At 48.5% G+C, this 23,531-nt stretch overlaps 3 protein-coding genes and 1 long non-coding RNA gene across 5 annotated transcripts in view; 2 read left to right on the top strand and 2 right to left on the bottom strand.

Annotated features, from left to right (window-relative positions):
• AFF4 (AF4/FMR2 family member 4) overlaps positions 1 to 15,701 on the top strand; it is a 46,957-nt gene extending 31,256 nt beyond the window's left edge. For both annotated transcript variants that reach the window (XM_038150458.1, XM_038150459.1), the window contains 11 exons: positions 62 to 979; positions 3,092 to 3,180; positions 4,659 to 4,896; positions 5,850 to 5,947; positions 6,486 to 6,549; positions 6,687 to 6,823; positions 7,242 to 7,313; positions 8,031 to 8,124; positions 8,834 to 8,877; positions 9,643 to 9,863; positions 10,386 to 15,701. In XM_038150458.1, coding sequence (XP_038006386.1) covers positions 62 to 979; positions 3,092 to 3,180; positions 4,659 to 4,896; positions 5,850 to 5,947; positions 6,486 to 6,549; positions 6,687 to 6,823; positions 7,242 to 7,313; positions 8,031 to 8,124; positions 8,834 to 8,877; positions 9,643 to 9,863; positions 10,386 to 10,504 — 2,094 coding nt within the window. In that variant the 3' untranslated portion in view covers positions 10,505 to 15,701. The remainder of the gene's footprint in view (positions 1 to 61; positions 980 to 3,091; positions 3,181 to 4,658; positions 4,897 to 5,849; positions 5,948 to 6,485; positions 6,550 to 6,686; positions 6,824 to 7,241; positions 7,314 to 8,030; positions 8,125 to 8,833; positions 8,878 to 9,642; positions 9,864 to 10,385) is intronic.
• A 543-nt stretch (positions 15,702 to 16,244) lies between these two features.
• On the bottom strand, positions 16,245 to 18,436 carry LEAP2 (liver enriched antimicrobial peptide 2). Its single transcript, XM_038150486.1, has 3 exons — positions 18,070 to 18,436; positions 17,495 to 17,646; positions 16,245 to 16,579 (listed from the first exon to the last, which is right to left on the bottom strand). The coding sequence occupies exons 1-3, from the start codon at positions 18,124 to 18,126 to the stop codon at positions 16,543 to 16,545; spliced, it is 246 nt and encodes an 81-aa protein (XP_038006414.1). The 5' UTR covers positions 18,127 to 18,436; the 3' UTR covers positions 16,245 to 16,542.
• On the top strand, positions 16,586 to 22,277 carry LOC119706616. Its single transcript, XR_005258581.1, has 3 exons — positions 16,586 to 17,506; positions 19,221 to 19,906; positions 21,996 to 22,277. It is a non-coding gene; the product is annotated as an uncharacterized LOC119706616 (long non-coding RNA).
• A 150-nt stretch (positions 22,278 to 22,427) lies between these two features.
• On the bottom strand, positions 22,428 to 23,421 carry LOC119706613 (cytochrome b-c1 complex subunit 8). The gene is made up of 2 exons (XM_038150485.1): positions 23,087 to 23,421; positions 22,428 to 22,662 (listed from the first exon to the last, which is right to left on the bottom strand). The coding sequence occupies exons 1-2, from the start codon at positions 23,238 to 23,240 to the stop codon at positions 22,568 to 22,570; spliced, it is 249 nt and encodes an 82-aa protein (XP_038006413.1). The 5' UTR covers positions 23,241 to 23,421; the 3' UTR covers positions 22,428 to 22,567.
• Between the last annotated feature and the right edge of the window lie 110 nt (positions 23,422 to 23,531).

Below are 23,531 nucleotides of genomic sequence, written 5' to 3'. Positions count from 1 at the left end.
TGGAAAAGGTGGAAGAAATGGGAAATATTTTCTCTAACTCTGTTTTTTACTTTGTTTTTAGCCAGAGCCACCGCCCACAAACAAGTGGCAGCTGGATAACTGGTTGAACAAAGTGAATTCCCATAAAGTGTCACCAGCTTCTTCCGTGGACAGCAATATCCCTTCTTCCCAAGGCTACAAGAAAGAGGGACGGGATCAGGGTACAGGGAGTGGGTACACTGATCAAGGTGGATCCAAGGACTCCATTTCTTCTACACCAGGGAGAGATTCCAAACCCACCCAGAAGGGCTCGGAGAGCAGTCGTGGGAGGCAGAAATCACCTGCCCAGAGCGACAGCTCGACTCAGAGGAGGACTGTGGGGAAAAAACAGCCCAAGAAAGCAGAAAAGACATCTGTGGAAGAGCCCAGAGGAGGTCTTAAAATAGAAAGCGAAACCCCAGTAGACATGGCAACAAACATCCCTTCAAACAGGCACAAGGCAGCCACCAAAGGCTCCAGGAAACCCAATATAAAGAAGGAGCCCAAGTCTTCCCCTCGACCTACAACAGAGAAAAAGAAATACAAGGCTTCAAGCAAATCTGCCCAGAAATCCAGGGAATTCATCGAAACAGATACCTCATCCTCTGATTCAGATGAAAATGAGAGTCTGCCTCCTTCCTCACAAACACCCAAATACTCTGAGAGCAATAGGACTCCTGTTAAATCTTCCATGGAGGAGGATGACAGCTTTTTCCGGCAAAGAATGTTCTCTCCTATGGAAGAGAAAGAGCTTCTGTCCCCGCTGAGTGATCCTGATGAAAGGTACCCACTCATTGTGAAGATTGACCTGAGCCTCTTATCCAGGATACCGGGGAAGCCTTACAAGGACTCAGAGGGAGCCAAGGCGGAGAAGAAGAGCGCTCCGGAGAAACACGCCCGCGACGCCCCCAAGCTGCCCTCGGACAAGAGCTCCACCAAGGGCAAGAGGAAACACAAACAGGTGAGCCCTCTGGGGACAGCTCCCTGGTCTCTCGGCCCTCAGAGCCTCGGGTAGCCCGGGATGCAGGTGACAGCTCGGGGCAGGGACGGAGCTGTGCAGGAGTGGCTTTGCTGCCGTGTGTAGAAGCCCTGGATCGTCCCTGTGCTGGTGCAGGAGACTGTTGGGATTTTCTTGCAGAAACACCTGCAGGAGTGACAGCCCTGGAGCTCAGGGAGGTCGCAGATCCTCTGCCTCTGAGCTCTGCATCCAGCCCTCTCCTGCCCCCCTGGAACCAACCCTGGTGCTCTGCAGGCCAGCTCAGGCAGCTGAGCCAATGGGAAATCCACCTGGGAAAAAACCCCAAAAGTCAGTTTTCAGCTGGATCAGCTCTCTGTGCCGTGGAAATGCCCATTGCCAGGATGAGGGATGGGGCAGGACTGCAGCAGCAAACATCTCAGGTGCTGCTTTACCAGGAGCAGGGTCATCTCTCTGTGATAATACTGAATATTTCCCAAAAGCATTTCATCTTGTCAGCTAGAAGTAAAAACCAGGAATGGCTGGGGGACAGTAAAATGGCAGGAGTCAGTGGGGAACTGAACAGAAGGGATACTCTTGGAGGGGGAATGTGAGAAGTCAATGCTGGTGTAATTTTAAACTGCTTTTTGAAAGCTCAGCACAGGAGCCTGTATAAAGGGCAAAGCTGGGGCTGTCAGCTGGGCTCAGTGATCCAGGGAGTCTGGTTTCCAAGAGTGAAGGGCTATGAGGCCCTGGGGCAGGGATTCAGAAATCCCTGTACTGCTCTGGATGTCCCTCTGAAAACTCCACTTTACCGTGTCCGAGGATCTGACAGGCTTTGACCTCTGCAATCCCAGGATTGTGGCAGATCCTTCCCAGAGTCTCTTGAGGGGATGGATCATCCCAGTCACACCAGTTTCCTACTGAGCAACCAGAGCAAACTGGATCACTGGCTGAAGTCAGTGTCGTGCAGGAGCCCTGACATGTAACTGCAAACAGATTTATTCTGTTCTGTTCCTAACTGAGATTCCTGTTTACTCTGGCATGAGAAGTGAGCTGCTTTTGTAAAAAGGGGATAACTCTGCCCACTCCAGTGAACAATGACTTTTGCAGGGGTTGCTGTATAGCTCCTGATGTTCCTGGGAATGCACTCACACATTCCAGTGGGTCAGAATTCCCTGACTTCTCTCTCTTTGGCCAGTTTTGCCTTTAAGCACACATTTGGAATTACAGTATTAAAGATCTGTGCTCTCACATCCAAACCAGAAAGCTTTGGTGAGACCAGTTAAATTCAGGCTTTATCCCAGGAAACAGTGGTGGTTAAATGTTGTGAGGCTCAGGTCACTGTGCTGCTTCCTGAGAGGATGGAAACCTGGGTGGGGAAGGACAGGACCCCTTTCCCCACCCTGCAGTTTAACTTTGAGCTCCAAACCCAAGTGCCACCACTTGATTTTCTAATTTCCTGGGTTTCCTTGATCACAATTCTCAGGTTGCAGCATCAGTAACAAAACTGGGGTTTGTTACCAGGTGATTTATTCTGATTTATTCAGTAACAAAACTGGGGTTTGTTACCAGGTGATTTATTCTGTGGGGCCCCATTTTCCCTCTTACTCACTGGATTGACCCCTCCAGTGCTCAGTGAAGACACCTTAGAAATTTACCTTCAAGACCCTGTGACTTGAGGATTAAATGGATATCAATACCTAGTCTTCAGCATCTCTGAGCTGCCTTTAATAGACTGATTAGATTTTTACCCTTTCCTGGCATTGATCAGACACCTCTTTAGACCCCACAACATCAAATCTGTCTCCTGGTCTTGCCAAAGCCTTTGGCAGATTTTCCTGAGGTTTCGTGGCTGTAATTTCTCTGTGCTGAAATGAGCAGCTTGGCTCTTGCTGCTTTTATCAGGCTGTAATTTAGCAGCCAGACTGGGATGCTCATTTTGTTCCAATGTCAGGCTCTGGTAAGGATTTGTAAGGATGAGGACAGGCCATGGTTTTGGGGTCTGTGGTAACTGTGAAACAGCTGCTCAGTGCTGTCTGTGTGTGAAATACTCCACTCTCAGTGATGTGTAAATGTGGCTCTTTGCTGGATGTTTTTCTCATTTGCCTTGCTCAGAACGAGGATGAAAACAGAGCCAGTGAAAGCAAGAAAACGAAACTGGAAGAAAAAGCTCCCTCAGGACACAAGAATTCCAGCAGCAGGGAGTGAGTATCTCTGCTCTGAGGGTGCCTGTGGAGAGAATGGTGCTCATCTTCCCCCTCCTCTCCTCTCTCCCACCCCAAGTTTTCCTCAAATAATTGGTAAAATTTCATTTTTTTCTTACCCTTCAAACAAATTTACTTCAGAGCTTCCACTAGCAATTGGTGGAAATGAATTTCCATCCCCAAAAACATTGGCCAAGGACAATTGTGCTCCTTAACAAAATGAGGTGACCCCTCCTGTGGAGGGAATATTTCCTTCCTGGTTTTCTCTGATACACAGTGGGGCTTGGGTTTGGTCTAGAAATGGAAATCTGTGCTTTTTAAATTAACCCCATCTGGTAATTCTCTGTTTAGTAAGTTCTAAACTGGGAATAAGCTCCTGAACTGGCTTTCTTGGGGAAGCTGAAGGCGTTGAGCTTGGGATCCATGGGTTTACTTCCAACCTCCTTGATCTGTTAGTGCAAGAAAAGTGTGAGTGATACCAGAGCAAGGTAGTACAGAGTGAGCAGATCGGTCCCCTTGTTTAATATGTTATTTCTGGATTCCCCATGCTTTTTGCAACACCTCTTATGCCTTTATTTGTGGATTTCTTGGTCAGTGTTAATCCACAGGAGAGATTAAGTTTTTTTCCGCTGCATTTTGAAACTTCTGTTTCAGTTCAAGCAATGAAAACTGGTATAATTGTGTCATGGAAAGTATTCCTGTCCAGTGAGCAATTGCCAAGTTACAGAGGTGTGAGAGGCTGCAGCAGTTTGGATGCTACAGCTTTTGTTTGCCCCTTCTCAATTAAACAGTCTCTTACTGTTTGTGAGGAAGCAGCTGTAGAATGAATGGAAAGTTTGATTTTTACCTGATATTTGATTTTTTTCTGTTGTTTGCCTGACTGCCAGTGCAGTTCTCTAGAGGACATTTAATTAATTGAAATATGATTTTTCCAGAAATAATGTGTAAAAGTAAGAAAGGTGGGAGGGCAGGAATAGCCAGCAGCATTCCTCAGCAGCCAAGTGCGTGTCCTAAAGGCTGTGCTGGGGAAGTCTCCCATTCCCTGGGTTCCAGAGCTTTATCTGGAGCATCTTTCCCTGGAGCTGTTGGCTGGCTGGTGTGCACAGACAGCCTGGCGCTGGCACTGGCTCCCACTGCTGAAATTGGGAGGCTTTGGGCTGGTTTCTGGACAGAGCTGGTGCAGGGGTGTGGTTTTATGGTTAGAACTTGTCTGGCTTTGCCTGTGCTTTCAGGTCAGAACAAATAAAATGGTGGAAACAAGTTCAATCTGGCTTTGGAGAAACCTACTCACTGTGAGGATTATTCTGCTTTTCTCCAAAGCTGGGTCTGACAATAAAAATCTTGGGGGAAAAAAGGTTTTTAGTTAGAAATTCAAAAATCAGACTTTTGTGTGTTGTGTTTTTGGGGTTGATTCTGTTTGTTTTGGTTTTGTTTGTTAAGGAAGAAACCCAAACCCTGAATTTGTTCCTCTTTTCCAGGTCTTCAAAGCCAAGTGCTGTTAAAGAGAAGGATTTGCTGCCCTCCCCTGCTGCCCCAGCCCTGCAGAAGGATTCCAAGCAGGAGCACAGCTCCAGGAAGAGAACAGTCAGTCAGTCCTCATCCCTAAAATCCAGCAGCAACCCAGGCAAGGAGAGCAGCAGTGGCAGCAAGAGCAGCTCCTCTTCCAAGCAGAAGAAGACAGAGGGGAAGGGGTCCAGCAGTGCCAAGGAAGCCAAGGTGAAGGGCTGGTTCTGAGCCTGCCTCCTGCAGTTTAGTTTGATCCAAACAAGCACTTCCAGCTCAGTTGGAAGCATCATTAGTTTGGGATGTGCATTGTTTCCTGTCACAGAGCTCAAGTGCCTGGGAAGGCCAGAAATGAGAAGACAGCTTGGAGAGGTCATGGAATACAAATGCTTATCCTGCCAGGTTCCTGAGTTAGAGGGATGGCTTTGGTCACCCTGGTGACTGGTGCTGCCTGCTCATTGCTTAGGTGCTTTGGAAGAACATCCCTAGAAAGCTGGAATGGAACTGTGAGGCTGCTCCTGTCTCCTCTGAGCACAACCAGAGCTTGTCCTGGTTTCAGAGGGCAGCAGGAGCTCAGTCCATGCTCACTGCTGGCATGGGAAGCTCTGGCTCTCACTTATGACATTGTAGAAAGATTATTTCAACTCCAGCTCAGCAATTTACAGAGCTCTCCGTGGTTGGAGGGCAGAAAACATGGAGATGGTGCAGAAAATGGTTTGTAAGAGATTTAGGTTGGGAAGATAGATGTTCTGGAATTTAAAAATATGCATGTCCCCCAGCCAGCTGTTAATTTGTGATATGTTTGTTGTTTTATACTCAGGTGTGCTTACTCTTGTCTTCCTCAAAGGAGTAGCTACTCCTGTGTGAGTTTTACAAGGCAAAGGCATTCAGAGAGAGAGTTGTTGATAGAAATCCTCCAAATCCTCCTCATCTCTGTTAGAGTAGAAAAGCAGGATTTAGAAACAGTGACAGGTGAGATGGAGGGAGGGGTTTCCTGCCCCTGGTGTGTCTGGAAAGCCTTGGCTGCACCCTGTGGGAGCATCCTGGGAGCTGAGTTATTCCCAGAGCTCCTGCAGGCCGTCCTTCCTGGATGGAATGGGGAAGCCGTGGGGAAATTTATACAACAAATGCTCTTCTTGTAATCGTGGCATGGACTTCTCTTCCAGGAAAAGATCCTGAACAATTCCTCCAGCTGCCCTCCTGCCTCTGCTCAGGCCACGGAAAGTGTGAAGTCGAGGAGAGCAAAGCTTGTTTTTGATGATAGGTAAGGACAGAAAATTCCCTTTCCCCCTGGGGGCTCTGGATCTCGAGCACGGGCAGCTCCCACAGAGCAGAGCTGGCATTTTGCTCCATAGAAGATGTTACACACAAGCTCTTTGTCAAAGAAAATACCTTGAAAAGAAAGTAAAACAAATATTTCACCATCTTGTGCAGCCTTGAGGTTTCAGTTGGGCCGATTCAGATGCCAGCTTGCTCTGAAAGCACTTCTTTAAATTTACTTCACAGATGACATTGTGTTTGCACCAAATGTAAAATAACTTTCTGCTTAAGAACTTGCTTGAAATACTGTTGGAATTACCTGGAACTGCAGAATTAACTTGAACCTACTTTTAACAATTTTTAGTTTAGTAAATTAACAGGTTCCTTTAAGCAGTTTTATCATAGTGTAGCCGGAGTTGGAGCAGAAAAAGCCCTGCAATGTGGCAGCAATGTGGCAATGTGGCAGCATTAAGGAGCTGCAGCTCCAGAAGGCAGTGGCACGGGTGGCTCAGTCCCTCAGTCCATGTCCTCCTCTCTTGCAGGACGTACTCAGCTGATCACTATTTGCAGGAAGCAAAGAAGCTGAAACACAACGCGGACGCTTTGGTGAGTGGATCTGCAGTGCCCCCCCAGCGCGTGCCCCCGTCCTGGGCTGGTTTGCTGCCTGTGCCAGGCTCCTGCCCTCTGGGCTGGCATTCCCTGGCACCGTGTGCCCGGTGTGCTGAGCTGCTCTCCCTCTGCAGTCGGACAGGTTCGAGAAGGCCGTGTACTACCTGGATGCTGTGGTGTCCTTCATTGAGTGTGGGAATGCATTGGAGAAAAACGCTCAGGAATCCAAGTCCCCGTTCCCTATGTACTCAGAAACTGTGGAATTAATCAAGTAAGCTTTGCAGAGCTCCTGCAGGGCAGGTGGGTGGGGGCAGCTCTGGGGATCAGAGCTTTGAGGTGTGCTGAGGTTTTTTGAGGTGTGCTGAGGTTTTGCCCCCAGTTTTTGAGATCTGTTGTCATTCCCAGTAGCACTGGAGCAGTGACCAGTTCTTTCCAGTTGCTGGGGTTTAAAGCACTTCCAGGAAGGGTGAGATGATTTCTGCTGAGGCTTCGAGTCCCTCTGCAATGAGTGACCCACAAGGAGCAGAGTTATTCTGGTTACTGCTGAGTCAATGCTTTATTCAGGGCTGAGAGATGTTCCTGAAACACTGGGGACAGCTGAAACTGGAAATTCATGGGAACATGGGTGTTTTGTGAATGATAACTGGAGGTGGGTTTTTTTGGGGCTGATTTGCTGCCTTTCTCTGCAGGTACACTATGAAACTGAAGAATTACTTGGCCCCGGATGCGACGGCTGCGGACAAGAGGCTGGCAGTGCTTTGGTGAGTGTGCTGGGACTTCCTGCAGTGCCCTCGTGCATTTCACATCTGTAACCTACACAAAATGCTGCTTTATGTGAGCTCTTGGCTGTTCCTGAGCCAAGCACGGGAGATTTGCTCTTGGCTGTTCACAAACATTCATCTGTGTCTGACTGCTGTACCTGGGGATGCTGCCAGCAAGGGCCAGCAGCAGGGAAGGGTGAGAGCAGGAGGTGCCTCCTGAGCTCTGAGCCAGGGTAAATCACTCTTGGGCTGGCTCTGGGGGCTGGCAGGAGCCCTGGGGCTGGGGCTGCAGAAGGTGTAGAGGAGCAGAGGTTCAGGGGAGAGCAGAGGGCAGGCCCTGGCAGGGGCTCAGGTGAGCAATAAATGAGCCCCTCCTAGGAACTCACTGGGTGCTGAATCCCCAGCCCAGCAGCAGCATGAGAGCTCAGTTCCAGCTCGGGGCAGTAAATGAGCCCCTCCTAGGAACTCGCTGGGTGCTGAATCCCCAGCCCAGCAGCAGCACTGAGAGCTCAGTTCCAGCTCGAGGCACACGGAGCTGTTCCAGTTCTGAATTCCCTTCAGAATTTCAAGGTGGTTGTGGGTTTTCTGGTTGAGTTTTATCTTGACAGCTGAGTTAGCAGAGAGAGCATCAAGACCACAGCTATTAGATTTTTGAAATTCACTGAGTTGAGATAAACCTGACTTTAATTGTGACTGGTTTGTCCTGTCTTTGGGCAGCCTTCGGTGCCAAGCTCTGCTGTACCTGAGGCTTTTCAAACTGAAAAAGGAAAGTGCATTGAAATACTCCAAAACTCTGACTGAACATCTGAAGGTAAGTGCATCTGTGTTTTCTGAACGTTAAAACCCAATGGTGTGGAAGCTCTACATCACTTCAAGTTCCCAAATCCAGTTTCAGACTGCTGCATGTGAGCACCTGCTTAGAACTGGACTTGAAGGTGTATTAAAGCTGGGCAGAGCTTTAATAACCATGACCCTGCTGCTCCTGGCATGACAGCTCTGTTAATTTCATCTTCTTCAATACATGTAGGCTTCAAGGAGAAGGTTGTTTGCAGTGGGATGTTGGCTGGGTTTAGGGAAATTACCCATGAATTTATCTAAATTTCTGTGCAGCTGATTCTGAAGCTTCCAGCTCTCAGTGCTGAGAGGAAACAGGCTCATCACTTACCCAGTCTCTCAGATTTGGGATATCTTTAATTGTTCACTGCCAGTGAGAACAGATTCTTTCTGTTACAGGGCTGAAAAAAACTAAAATGTTCCCATAAGGGGCAATGGACTAATACTTGTTTGTTTGGCTAAAATAACCCCTTAATTTGTGTCTTAGCCTTCAGTAAAAAAGGATATTTCCCTCAATTTCAGTTTACTGTGATATTATTGAGAACTTTGCTTGAAAGTACAACTGCAAAAAAAAAAAAAAAAAACACCAAAACTTGGTTAAAAAGAACAAATTAAACCAGCAGATAAAATGTAACTAGTGAAAGTATAAACACAAATCAGGTGAAATGTGTCTTTTCCCCACACAGAATTGCTACAATAATTCTCAAGCACCATCACCTGGTATGGGAAGGTGAGTGGTAAAAGCTGTTACTCCTATTTCTTCACTTAAAGGCAGTTTTCTCCATTTCTTGTGTGCCAGGGGGCTCGAGGAGCAGCTTTGGGGGTGGTTATTTGAAGGCTGTGGATTTTGATCCATTTTTTGTGTAATTATCATGGTGGAAGGAGGTGCTAAAAAAGGAGCAGTGTGCCACTAACCCACAAACCATTTATCCCAGGGAGTTTTGGTGTTTAATTTAATGCTTCTCCCCCAAACAAGAGCTCTGTCAGTGCTGCAAGGCCAGAGGTTACCAGCACTTGCAGGATTCTCTGTTCCATAGTTTAGCAGTTACTTCTGCTCTTTTAAACCCAACAATGGACCTTTGATAAATTATTCCATAGTTTAAGTGGGGGGCACTCCAGATTTCCATTGTGTCATCTGCAGTAATGTTATCCAATGCAATATTCTGGCAGTGGAGTTACCAGGTAGCTGTAATTTTTTCTTAAGAGTTCATTTAAACAATGAATTTTAGATTTTATTGAATTCCGAGATGCTGAGGTTTGGTAATTAGGTTTTGTAAGCTAGAAATAATTACTGGAGGATCCTCAGCAATTCCCAGCTGGAGATTTCCATTTGTTGTAGGGCAAATCCTGATTTTTGGTGTGTAAAGCGGGAGCGTTTCCCATCCCACACCCTGAGCGTGGGCAGAGGGATCTTAGGGGACACCTCAGAGCGTGGTGTGTCTAAAGCTGGTGCATTTCTGCCTTTCCAATTCCATCTTGCCCTCTGGGTGAGCAGCAAACCTGTCGGGATGCCATCTCCAGTCTCTCCAAAGCTGTCTCCAGGGAATTCAGGAAATTACTCTTCCGGGGCAGCCAACCCTTCAGGGAGCGGGTCCTCGGTGACGATCCCGCAGCGCATCCATCAGATGGCTGCCAGCTACGTCCAGGTCACCTCCAACTTCCTCTATGCCACTGAAATCTGGGAACAAGCAGAACAGCTCTCGAGAGAGCAGAAAGGTAAGGGCTGCCTCGGGGGGATGGAAACCTCCAGCGGGGGCTGGAACTCTGCCAGCCTTTGATTCTGTTGATGGTGCCCCGGGTGCTGAACCTCTGCAAAATCAGGGGGAGGGTGACACCTTGGGTTGCAGGGATACCCCAGGCTGGGTGTTGTGGTCGTCAAGGTAGTGGTGGAGTCGTGACATAAAAATCTTTGTTGTGTTTCCTGTAAAATGTTCGGTGTAGGAAGAGGAACTTGGTGCATTTCCCTTTCTGAAATTCCTTAGGAAGTTTGGCAGTAGTTTAATTATTCTCAGCTGGTGAAATAGAACTTTTAGGGGAAAACCAAGAAGTTTGGCAGCGGTTTGGTTGTTTCCAAGCAGTCTGGTGCAGAAGAGTAAAGACACGGGTTAGGAGTGACCTTGCCCTTGACTCCCCCACCTCTCCTCTCTCCCTTTCTCTGCCCCCGGCGATGGCTGCTGGTTCCTGGGCCGGGTGCGGTTCCCGAGCGCGCTCCTCTAACGTGTGTTTGTGCCGTTGCAGAGTTCTTTGCAGAACTGGACAAGGTGATGGGGCCCCTGGTGTTCAACACGAGCATCATGACGGAGCTGGTGCGTTACACGCGGCAGGGCCTGCACTGGCTGCGCCTGGACGCCAAGTGAGGAGCCCAGACCGGCCCTGCTCAGCTGCCTCTGATTCCTCTCCACAACACTGTGTCATGTCAATAAGGAAGACTGCCATAACACATTGCTTAGTTGACACTAAGAGCAAGGAATGCTTTCCCGTGTCTCCCATCCTCATCTGTGTTTTGTGTTTAACCCCAAATCAGCTGGTTCATGGACTTCTCCAGTGTTCCCGGTTTAAGTTATTTAAATATTTGAAAATTTGCTACGTAAAAGTTGTAGTTTTGCTGATCTGTCGTGGACGGATCATTGGGATTCCGGTCACAATACATGAATAGTCAGTTTAAATCCTATTTATTTTAATTTTTTTAATTTTAATTTTGAAAAGCCCCCTTTGGGGCTGGTTTTAGCTATTTCTTCTTCCCTAAATTTCCCCTTTTGAGTACTTAGAAATTAAACCTAGACACTTTATTTAAGTACTTTGTGAGCTTTGTTACTCTGTAATGTCTTGTGGTGGTAGAGCCTGTAAAAGGAAATAGGGTTGATAGGTTCTAACGAGTAGGGACACCATACTTCTCATGCCTAATGCCTATGAGTCGACTAATAAATGGCAACTACAGATTTATTATTGCAGAATTTGTACTAAATAGAAAAGTTCCAGATATTCTTCTACGTATTGAGATACTTCATTTAAATGAATTATAAAGAAATTTATATGGAAAAATATTTAGCTGGATCTGCCTTGGATTGTTTCCAAGGCAGCTTCAAGCCATCGATTAACACTATAACAATCACAAAACATTACAGCAATTTGCATTTAATGTAACGTCCAGGCAATGGTGTAGGAATGACCTTCAGTCCGATGGGTGCGATGCAAACAGGAAAGGCTTTGGAAAAGGACAATCTCGTGCTTTTTTGCATCTCTTCATTTCAAATACCTTTTGTTTCCGTGCTTGTCACTTTTTGACAGTTACGAAATCGGGGAACTTTGCGGTTCCAAACCCGAGAGCGGCTCAGTTCCCACCAGAACGGTCATTTGCATCTTTTCCATTGACTGAGAAACCAGGAATCTTTAGTAGAACTCTAGGTCCGTTTTGTCCTCTTAGGGTCTGCTGGGTGATGGACACTACAGGCTGGCAGTGCAGCAGCCACCGTGGGGTGGGAGCAGAGCTGCTCCTGCAGGCAGCCCTGCTCTGTGCAGGATGGATGGCAAACCTGGCTTTACCCCGTGCTAACGAGGGTCCCGTTCGTGTCACGCCACGTCTGCTCCCGAGGGGCTGCTGGGTGCCACGGAGGGGTGCTGGAGCTGCGGGTGGCCCCTCTCCGAGTGCAAACCAAAGTACCTTTCTACGTGAGGTGCTTGTCTGAGTTAAAGGTTTCAAATGCTACTGCTTTCAGTATTGCTTAGTGCCCCCAACATGTCTGGTGTGCCTTATGCCTTACTTTTAGATGAAGATTTTATGAACTGTTTACAAGATGTTTTTCAGCAGGACCAGGTATACTGTATGCAGTGGTCTTCTGCAGTACTTGGGTAAAATTCCATTTCCTTTTTCAAAGTCCCGGTGTCTGTCACACAAACTGACTCATCGTGGTGGTCTCCTTCCCCAGAGTCCAACTCTGAATCCTTTGGAGTGAGATTGTGGAATGCTGCTTTGTTTTCTCTCCCATTGAACCCTTTATTCTGTACCAGATATGAACGTGCATGTTCAGGAAAATTATTGCACTAAATTTTTTGTGTAGGTGTAGTTAAGTGCCAAAATCACGGCAACCTCGAGAGAAGGAATAGAATTCTACGCTCCTTAGTACTGCAGTATGTCCTATGGGCTTTAAGAGTTTAGAAGTTTTGCAAATTAGTAACCTACTACAAGGTAGCTGCATCTTCGTAGAGCTTCCTTTGCGTCCCAGCGTGTTTTGTACTTCCAGAAAAGCTTTGCTACGTCCGGATTGATAAACGGGGAACAGACCTGGGGCTCTCCCTGACTCGACTCTTCAGGTCTGTCGGAGCATCCTTTTTATGGAATCACTGTGCAAGGTCACCTTTCTGTTAGTCTTTGCTGTTGGAGACAGAACTCTGTACCCTCGAACTCCCCGCCGTGGGCATGGGACACTGTCAGCTGTGTTTCCTTTCCTCCTCTGAAGTGCCTCGCACACCTCTGACGCTGAGAAATCCCTTGGTAGAAGTTGCATTCGTGGGTGGGTTTGTGTGTAGTGCTGCACTAGCCAGCGTGGCTGTTCTTGGCTTGCTCCTTTGTGCACAGTCACCATTGCTGTCGGCAGGAATGGTGTCGTCTCGGGGAATTTTTTTTCCTTAACTAGAGTCCCACAAATACCTTTTGGTGTCGCGCGCAATCGGCCCCTTGAAAACGCATCGCTTGTCCCTAGAGCAGTGGATCTTAGAAATTGGCTCCAAACAACCAGAAGGCTTTTCTTGCATCGTGTCAAAAGGTGGACCTGAGCTGGTTGGGAGCGTCCCAGCTGAAGGCTGAGCCCCACGGTGGCCTGTCCTCTGGGGTGCTGTCCCGGGCGTCGTGTCCGTGCCGGGGATCCGCAGGGGTTCGGGGATGGACGGGAAATGCCTTGTGCAGCTGGGGCTGGTGCAAACAGATCACTTCAAACCTCACAATTCCAAAAGCATATCTTCATTTGGGATTGACCCTTGTTTCCAAGAGGAAAGTTCTGTACTTGATCAGATTTTATAGCCAAAAAAAAGAAAAAGCAAATAAGTCCTAGGCTTCCATCCCTCTGCCAAAGCAGGAGGGCTCTGTCCCTGTCCCTGTCCCAGCACCACAGGGGGAGTGCAGGTCACAGGAGTGACTAAGGAGGGACTCCCCAGTCCTGGCTTCCCAAATGATTCCCTGGACAGGGAATGTGGATCAATACATATCAGTGCTGTAATTTTAATTCCCTTGCTGATCATGGCCCCAGTTGGTGAATCTTAAAAATGGCTCAATCAGACTAGGCTTGCTCAGCTATCTGTGCTGTTTGACTTTGCTCTCAGACTTACAGGTTCCAGGTGATAAAGGTGCAAACCATTTATAATTCCAAACAAATCTTCAGGACCCCAGAGTAAACCAGCCCAAGAGTTTTGTTTTGATTTGAATCTCAGCCATAAAGCAGAGCAGACGGATGGCTCTCCTTGGCTTCGATGGCAGTATGCAATTTGTATTGTATGTGTCTTTTAATATATATGTATATATATATGACTCAGTCTGTCCAAAGTATATGTTATACTTGTTTTTAGATTATGGTGCAACTGACTATATTGATATATTATTTATTGAGTGCTGAGTCACCATCTTATTGGTGATAAATATTGCATATTATCCAGGAGTGCAATGTATATTCCTTTAGATTGCTGAGGCTTGATTGCTGTGGTAACAAAAAATGCCCTGAAATGTATTTATGAATGGCCCCAAGACACAGAGAGTCAGAATTTATGGGAATGATGTAGCACTTGCCTGGGGCAAGTAAAATAAAGCCGTAGGCAGAGAATTATGGAGTTTGCCCAAAAGGCAAACTGCTGGAAAGAGAGAGAAACTACCTTTGCTGTATTTAATGTCATTTTCTGAACAGATCTTTGCTGTCACTGCAGTGTTTCCATTGAGGCAGATCCACAAGGGCCTGAGCAAGTCAAGTTTGAATTACCCATTGGGGAGTAAACAACTTCCAAATTCTTAACCTTCACGACAAATCCTTGGGTCAGGGTTGAAACTTCTCCCTGTGCTGTGTCAGTGTTCTGGAAAACCCCTGTTCCCGAGCAGTGAGGTCAGTGCTGGGCATCCCGAGGGACAGAGAGGAGCCAGAGCTTTGCTTGCCAACTCACCCAGATCCAGAGCTGTTCCAGGAGGGGCTTCCCGAGCAGGAGGTGGCAGTGGATCCTGCTGTGTCCGAGCTTTGGGGCTGTGGTGGCCCTGGGGAGGGAAGGGCTCCCGGGCCAGGCTCAGCCCTGGCTGCACTGGAGAGTTCCAGCTGCCCTGGCAGCTCGCAGGGAGCTGGGCTCCTGGTGTGGCTGTGCTTCCCCTGCTTCCATTCCACCTGGGAGCTGAATTCCCTGGAGCTGTGTGGCCGTGCTTCCCCTGGTTCCATTCCTCCTGGGATGAATTCCCTGTGGGTGTGTGGCCATGCTTCCCCTGGTTCCATTCCACCTGGGAGCTGAATTCCCTGGGGCTGGGCTCTTGGTGTGGCTGTGCTTCCCCTGGTTCCATTCCACCTGGGATGAATTCCTTGGGGCTGGGTGTGTGAGCTGGGCTCCTGGTATGGCCGTGCTTCCCCTGGTTCCATTCCTCCTGGGATGAATTCCCTGGGGCTGTGTGGCTGTGCTTCCCCTGGTTCCATTCCTCCTGGGATGAATTCCCTGGGTGGCTGTGTGCCCCTTCTGGGGCAGCTGCCTCCAGTCCCCAGCCCTGTCCCAGCACCGGCTCCTGGCACTGCCTTGGCATTCCACATCCCAAACTCTACTCCAAGGACCAGGCATGACTTTCCAAGCACAGTTCCTGACATTTGTATCTGGTCCCCCTTTTAAATTGTTTTAAAAAAATTTTGTATATGGAGGATAAAGTGCTTATATATTTATTAAAAATCCTTTATCTTATTTGAAATTATTATTTGGTGAAGAAGGGGTTTTTCTTTTGGGGGAGGGCTGGGGAGGGGAGGTAACTTTTAACCTGTCACTTATAATTGAAGCCCTGATTAATCCTACAGAAAGGTACTATTAGTAACTAATGGGATGTCTCTGTTTTATGCTTTGTACATGACAAGTCCATGTGTTACATTTTGTTTTCTATCAAAAGATTTGGGCATCTGTCTTCAACCAAAACCAGAAAAAATAGAAACAAACTGTGATTTTATTTGTTGCAATACATTTGAAATTTCAAAGGGTACTTTGGGGCTCAAAATTAGGATTTCTAAGTCAGTATGTGCATTTCACGTAATAAAGCTGTTAATGGTGAGCAAAGTATTATATACTAACTAGATTTTTTCCACATCTGTATAGTATATTCTATGTATTTTGTGGTATTGAGATTATAGAAAGTTTAGTGTCTGAAACATGCGTTTAATGTGTATTTTTAAACAAATTTATGGCAATTAAAATATTTGGAGAAAAGGGTATCACATTTCAATTTGTAAAGATCTTTTTAACTACTGTGTCATTAAAATGCTTTGTACAATGCAAAACTGTAACTGGAGAAACTAAGTTTAATAAATATCAAATAGATTTTCTGTATTAAACTTCCAACCCTCTGTGCTTGTATCTGTTCTGTGGGGCCTTCTCCTCCCTGGAAGTGCATTTTGAGGCAGAATTTTCTTTCATTGATCCTATTGCTCTGTGAAACAAAAGAAAAGTAGCATCCAGTGTGTGTGTGTCCAGACTTGCTGATATTTTTTTTTGTCTTTCAGCCTCCAAGTCGACACCCAACACATCAAACCAGCATTTTGATCAATTCATTTAAAGACAGGAGAGAAGGTCAGTGGCAAAAGTCAGTCTAGGACGTGTATTTAAGTAAATTTGATTAGAAGTAATTAAAAGTAAATAGTTCTCGTTCCACTTCTTGTGGATATATTTCGGATATTGGAATTGCTATCAGTGTTATCAGTTTGGCTCCCTCTTTCCAGCAGGCCTTTATCAGGGGCTGATAAGAGCTCGAGTGGGAGGGGACGGGACCTGATCTACTTTATGCTCTTGCCAGGGGAAGGATAAATGCCCAAAGGCTGGCTGGAACTGAGCCCCAGCTCTGCTCACCATCCACTTTGCTCAAGATACAAGGAAAACCAAAGCTGCTTTGCTCAATATATATTTTAATTCACACCTTCAAATAAATAATAGGAAGCATTACAAAAAAACCAAACGAGCAGGAGATGCAGAGCCCTTTTATTGAGCATAGCCAGAGGCCTCCAGAGGCATGGCTGGGGAGGAGATGCTCTCGAGCTCCTTGAAGTCCTTTCGTCAGCACGTGTGACAGCAATATTAAATACTCTGCTTGCTCAAGGCCCTCGCAGCTCCCGAGCAGTCAATAAATACATCCCAAGTGTGTGGAGCATGGTCAGCAGTAACAGTGCAGGCTGTGCTTGGTGCCAGCTCACGCTGAGGCCGTGGAGAGGAGGCAGCGGTTTTTCCTGGGGGAATAAACCATCGTGAGGCACTGAGGGCTGGGGCTGCCCTGCCAGGCTCTGCCAGGGGTCCCAGCTACGTCTCTGTGCCCCTGTGCCAGCAGTGCTGGCTTCAGGCGTTCTGTATTTCCCTCCACTATTCAGTCTGGATTCGTTTTTTGCTCTTTGCTTTCCATCTTATTCCAAACATAGCATAGCAGCCCACCCTGTCCTATTTACTTACTTATCCTGATAATTTATAATATAAAATAAGCTTATTCATAATAATATTCATTAATAATAGGATATACATATAGTATATTGTTATATATTATATAAACTATACTATATAGTATATATTATTCATTAATAATAGGACATATTTATCTGTTACTGCTGTTTACATATAGTAGAAAATGACTATTTTCAATTTCTGAGTGCTGGTGTATGTGTACAGCAGGTGCACACCTTTCAGTCATTAAGTAATAATTTTAACTAATTAATTTATATGTAGTTGGATAATTTGCTCATGCCTAATGAGAACTAAATAGCTTTTGATAATGTAGTTGCTTTTTAAACTAAGAGCTAAAACAATCAATAAATAATCAAATAATAAATCTTAAAGTGATCAATTTAGGGTAAGATATCAATAGAGGCTTTTTCACTTTTCGTTAGCACCTGCTTTAGGAGGAAGGATTAATGGGAAGGTCTATAAATTGCCCCAAAGCTGTCTGGAGCCCTTTGTTCTCTTTGCCCAGCCAGGTTATTTGGGGTTGCAGTGAAAGGACTGGGGCTGGCACTCAGGAGACCTGGACTCTGCTCTGTTTGTTCTGCTTGCTAAAGAGTCTGAGTCTGTTACCCCATCCCCGTTCCTGGTATCTTTTTTTATGCACAGGGCGACCTCTGGATCCTGTTTGGAGGAGCCCAGGTGGAAGTGCTTACCTGCAGAGCATGGTGAGGCACTCGCTGTTGTCCCTGCACGAGGCCCCGATGGGTCTCAGGGACACCCCTCTCCAGAAGGGCGTCATCCGCCGCTGCCGGGGACCGCGGGGCTGGGCCTGGGGCTGCCTCGGGGACAGGGACACGCCGTGGCTCTGAAACACAGCGGGGTGACCGTCAGCGCGCGTGGCACTGCAGCGCTCCCCTGCTCCGCTGCTGAGCTCAACGGTCTTCATCTGAAGGGAGGCGCTTGAAATCTCTCTGGTTTGCAGGTCGCAGCAGCCTCTGGGTCAAGCGCGGCTTGCAGCCCGACCCCAAAGAAATATCTACCCACATTAATGATGGCTTTCATCTTCTTGGGAGTGAAGGCAGAACCACTGGCTGAGCTATGGCTCAGAGCAGCCCAGTATTCACTAGGCAGTAACTCTACATTTTTATGATGCTGAATCCTGTAAAAAGCCCTGCTGTCACGTCTTAGCTCCTGCCAGTTGTCCATCCAAATCATGGCAGCTTCTACGGACTGCCTGTCCTTTGAATTAGCCCTTCAAATAGTTTATTTCAGTATGATCTCAGTTTACCTGGCTGAGCAGCAGTGAGCAGAGCAGAAGGGCTGCCATCACTTTCCACCAGTGCATCTTCCCAGCGGGAGCTGTCACTTGGAGCAGCCGTGGGCAGAGGAGGCACAAAGAGCTCCAGTCAGGACTTCCCAGGCTGTCAGCTACATTTTTATAGACTTCATTCTCTTATCGTTGCATCAGCTGCCAGTTATTACAGGAGCAAAGTTCGCTTTGGAGCAAGAGGGAATTGCTAAGTCTACATCTGCTGCAGTGATCTGGTTCAAGGCCTGTCTCGAGCTAATGATTTACTCCCCTTCCACCTGTACTTTGTCTGGTCAGTTGTGCTGACCCCTTGTGCCAGCTGTTCCTTTTTTTAAAGCCCTCCTAAGATGTTACCAGAACTCCGTGGTCTATTTGTAAGCAAAAGGGGGGGTGGCCCCAATTATTGTGGTTAAGATCAAAAGCCTCATTTAACTTCTGCAGTTCTGAGTTAGCCAACCAGGGGTAAGGGTTGTCCTGCCAAGCTGATTTGGAGCAGAGGATTGTGCTTTTGAGTTGTTTCTCACTCTTGGTACATGCAAGAACCATAAGGAAGTTGCTTAACCTTTATTTCCAGGCACACAGTGCTCAAAAAGCAGGTGTAACACTTTCCAGCTGGGTTTGGGAATGCAAAATGTGTGATAACACACAGAGCTCTTCCCCCAGGAATCCCAAGGTGTCAAAGATAATCATCGCTGGGTAGATAACTGAAGAGGCTGCTCAGGGCTTGTCTGGAGCTGAGGAGCTCCATGTGCAGACTGTGGTTTCAAGGATGAGCCATCTCTGCCCCGAGCTGTGTCACTCACCAGCAGGCTTCCAGAAGTGCCAGCAGCTCCCATGGGGGTGGAGGGGCTCATTGTCATTAAGAGGAAAATTCAGTTTTTCCATTGTGGAGTGAGACTGCAGCAGCAGAGAAAGGTGTGAGCACAGCTGGTACCTCTCCTCTCCCCTCTGCCTACACGCTTGTGCCTGTCCCAGTGTCTCGTGGCTCCTCACCTGTGGCATCTCGTGGATCTCGTTGGATGAGGCTTGGAGCAACCTGGGCTAGTGAAGGTGGGGGGAACTGCAAGAGCTTTAAGGGCCTTTCCATCCCAAACCTCACCGTGGTTCTGTCTGGCACCCACATCTGTCAGGTCAAGACATCTGGGATCGCAGAGAGATACAGAGAATTCCAGCCTGGTCACTGTGCAGGCTTTGGAACACAGTTTGAATTCAAGTAAGTACTTCATGAAGTAGTAAGTGTATAATGAACTGTTTTAGCTAAATTGTAAATACAGATCTGGATGCCACAGGCTCTATTTCTCTGATTGCTTAATATGAAGCACAAGTGCCAGCGTGGAGGACAAGTGACTTAGATTAAGATAATGCTGCGATGTCAGATGATTACCCCTTAGCCCAAATTTCCCTGGGATGAAAAGAAAAGCCTTCCCAGCAGAGTGTACAACACTATTTGATCATTCCCATCATAGGATGGTTCTTACACACCTTCCTCTGCCCTACTTGTTTTGCTTCTCTGGAAGAAGGAAGCAAAATTTTCATTATTTTACCTTCTTGGATTTTAAGAAGGGAAGGAAAGGGGGCAGTAAATCATGGCAGACAAGTAGCTGAACTTGAAAAGTTTATTTTATATTTGGGTGGGAATTTCTCAGCTGTTTTTCCCATGGAGTCCTTCCTTTTCATGTTCTGATGAAGAGTTCTGATTGAGTTCTAATTTCTGCTGTTTCCATCAGGCACAAGTGTAGAACACAAAGGAGGACAAGCAGCAGGAGCCCTGACTACTTCCACGAAGCACAGGGTTTGGAGAGCAGCAGAGCCCTCTGTAAGTCATTGTCTCTCAGCTTTTTTGGCTGGGGAAGGCTGGTGCTTTGTGATGATAGGTCAGAATTGTTGTCTGTCCCTCTGGGTCACTGACAGCATCAGACTGTCCCTGTCAGGCAGCAAACTGCTCTGTGCAAGAAACTGGGGGGATAAAAGAGTATAACTGAGCTGGTCCTTTCCATGCCCTCAATTCCCACAGGCCAGTAAGACACCACAGCAGAGATGTGAGAAAAGAAACACAAAATCTTGTTCTGTTGCCACTTCTAATAATTGCCCAAAGGAGAACAGAAATAAATGAGTGAAAAGTTCTCAAGCCCCTTGTTCAGATTCTGAAATGCCCATGGGTCGAACTCCCACTGCCACAGGGCTGGCAGGAGCCATCCCAGCTGGGAAGGGGGCCTGCATCTGAGGTGGGGTTGGCAGGGCAGGGTTAGAACAGGTGGGCATGGTGACAGCATGGCAGAGCACGGCTGGGATGGTTTGGGGTGGGTGGGAAGGTTTGGGATGGCTGGGAAGGTTTGGGGTAGGTGGGCAGGGTTGGGATGAGTGGGAGGGTGACAGGATGGCAGGGCAGGGTTGGGATGGCAGGGCAGGGTTGGGATGGGGCAGGGGCAGGGGGGGCTGGGCAGGGTAGCAGTGGGCTGCTGGTGGAGCAGCTCGGTGCTGAGCCTGTCCCTCCGTGCTGACCCTGCCCGGCGCGTGGCCGCGGTGCCGCTGCCCCTCTGTTTGCGTTAGTCTGGCCCCTGGGCCAGGCACAGTTCAGCCGTCTGTGAGCAGGAGCAGGGACCTCGTGAGAGCCCCGGGCAGCTGCTGGGACAACACAGGGTGACAGAGCTGCTGAGGGAGGCACAGCTTCACGGGGGCTGTCGCTGAGGCCACCCAGCTGTGCAGCTCTTAGAGGCACCGTGAGCAGGACACCGCGTTCTGAATGGAACATTCAACACGGGGCAGAGCTGGGGGAATGGCTTCACACTGCCAGAGGCAGGGTTAGATGGGATATTGGGAATTGTTCCCTGTGAGGCCCTGACACACATTTCCCAGAGAAGCTGGGGCTGCCCCTGGATCCCTGCTAGTGTCCAAGGCCAGGCTGGGCAGGGCTTGCAGCAGCCTGGGGTAGTGGAAGGTGTCCCTGCCCGTGGCAGGGATGGCACTGGATGGGCTTTGAGGTCTCTTCTGGGATAAATCTGCCTCTGTACACCTCTGCCAGCCCACAGCCACAGCAGCCAGTTTGTTGCTCCCCACTTGCTTAAGCTGCCTAGAAAATAACAGTGACCCAAAATGCAGTTAAGCACAGAATATTTTTGGGACAACTTGGGAGCGCTGGCTGATTGATTTTATTGCTACTTGTGCCAACCTCAGGCTGTGCTGGGAAGAAACACGAGAGGCTGAGCTCGGTCTCACGTGCTCTCATCCCCAAAATACTCCAGCACTGAGCTATAAAAATTGCATTGCCCCAGCTTCCTGAAGTGAGAGCCTGAGCATCATTGTCTTCCTGACAGGCCAGCCCTGAGCACACAGGGAAACGTCATTCCTGCCCTGCAGATAAGATAGAACTCCCAGGACAGCTCCAGGAATAGCACGGCAGCAACACCAACGTGTTGCTCTGCATGGGGTGGGAGCTGGAGGCAGTCAGAGGAACAGTGGGAGGAAAAAATTAGGATAAAGGAACCAGCCAGGTGTTCTGAGCTTCCAACAGTGAAGGTGTTTCTATACTCAGAGACACAAGGTGAATTTGTCACCCTGTATCAACTTTTATTACCAGCAGCTGATTTTTTAATCATCTTCAGGCATTAAACAGTCTTGCTTCTCCTGGCAGTTTTCAAGAAGGTTCTGATGCAGCCTCTTACCACTGATCAGATACAGAGTGTAGTTAATCACCCAATTAACATTAGCATAACTAGGTAATTAGAATCATAGGATCAGAGAACAGCCCAGGTTGGAAGGGACCTTGGCAGATCAGCTGGTGCAGGCATCTGTGGGAAGGGAGCCCAGAGGAGGTTACCTGGCAGCCCGTCCAGTCACCCCCTGAAACCACCAGGCTGTTCCAGGGACGGATTGTTCTCACTGGAAAAAATTCCTTTGTTACACAGAGATGAAACCTCTCCTGGTGCAGCCTGTACCTGTTCCCCTTCATCTTCTGCCCGGGGCTCCCGTGAAGAGCGAGCCTCCAGCCAGAGGTCAGGGTCCATCCCAAATCCCAAGCCACCAGCCAGCCCATCCAGCTTTAATCAATACCAAACCAGGGAGTGTTTGTTTTTCACAGATCTCAAGGCTGGAGGAAAAGCAGCGGCCAGTGATGGGAAAAATAAAGGGGACAAGGAACAATTTCAAACCAGCTCTGCTGCACTTTATACTGAGGCATATTTGAAAGAAACGGGAATTACGAAGGCTGGAAGTGCTCTAAGATAAAACATCCGAGCACATGGAACTTCAGCCTGATTATCTGCCTGTACAGAGAGAACCAGACAAGGGATTTGATGCTCCTCACCTCAAACAGCTCAAGACACGGATTTCACACAGAGTCATGGGGCAAAGTTACAGTTTATTAGCCGAGGCTTATCTCCCTGTTAATCCCCTCCGGCCATGGGAACAAGCACAGCAGGTCCCCGGGGAGCTCCGGAGCCACGTGGGCACTGCTCGTGGTCACTGTCACTGCTCCTGGTCACTGGTCGTGCTCGTAGTCAGCCGGGTTCTTCCTCTTGAGCCGCTCGAACTCCTGCGTCCCCCAGGAATAAATGAGGTAACCGAGGGCCAGGGCTGGCAGGGACAGAGGAAAGGCACGGTCAGGGGACACCACAATGAGGGGACACTGCCAGAAAGGGACACTGCCATAGAGGGACAGTGGAACGAGGGAACACTGCGCTAAGGGAATAATGCAGCGAGGGGACGCTGCAGTAAGGGGGCATTCGCAATAAAGTGGCATACGATGCGGTGACGGGACACCTACAAAAGGACACTGCAGGGAGGGGACATTGGAATAACGGGATTTCACCACACGGGGACACTGGGAGAAGGGGATCTTCACAATATGGAGACACCGCAGTGAGGGGACACTGCACCGCGCACAGCACCCACCTCCTGCGACACAACAACACCCCCCAACCCGCCCCAGTGCCTCCCCCTCCCCAGATTTACACTACCAAGGGGGTACAAAAAAGAGGGAATCCCCCTCTGTACTCACGGGGCACCACCTTCAACACCTGGGAGGCGAAGCGGCGGCCCACGTTGGGGACGCCGTGGGACAGGACATTGGGGAAGGCTTGCTGCTCGAAGGGCGACAGGCTGTAGGAGATGACATGGCGCACCCGCGCCAGGTTCCCGAAGTGCTTCCCCATGGCCGCAGTGTCCCCTCGGTCACCGCGCAATGGCCGCCCCTGCCCCGGAACTGCCTCGGCGAGGCCTTCGCCTTCCGGGGCACCGCGAGCTGCGCTTCCCGTTCGTGGTGAACGGCAGAGGCGGTGGAACGCGCGTGTGATCAATCACAGTTACACAAAGTGTGTTTTAACCGGCGATTTGTGATAAATGATGTGCGCCATAAGCGGGCCCTGCCCTGAGGGGGGGGGGGGGGGGGGGGAACGTGAGGCCCCTGCGCCGAGAGGGGAGGGGGGGGGGGGCGGTGCCTCAGA

The sequence above is a fragment of the Motacilla alba genome, chromosome 13 (assembly GCF_015832195.1).
Source record: "Motacilla alba alba isolate MOTALB_02 chromosome 13, Motacilla_alba_V1.0_pri, whole genome shotgun sequence".
Lineage (NCBI taxonomy): Eukaryota > Metazoa > Chordata > Aves > Passeriformes > Motacillidae > Motacilla > Motacilla alba.
Note: the sequence above shows the minus strand (reverse complement) of the source record. Positions and strands in the feature narration are given on the sequence as shown.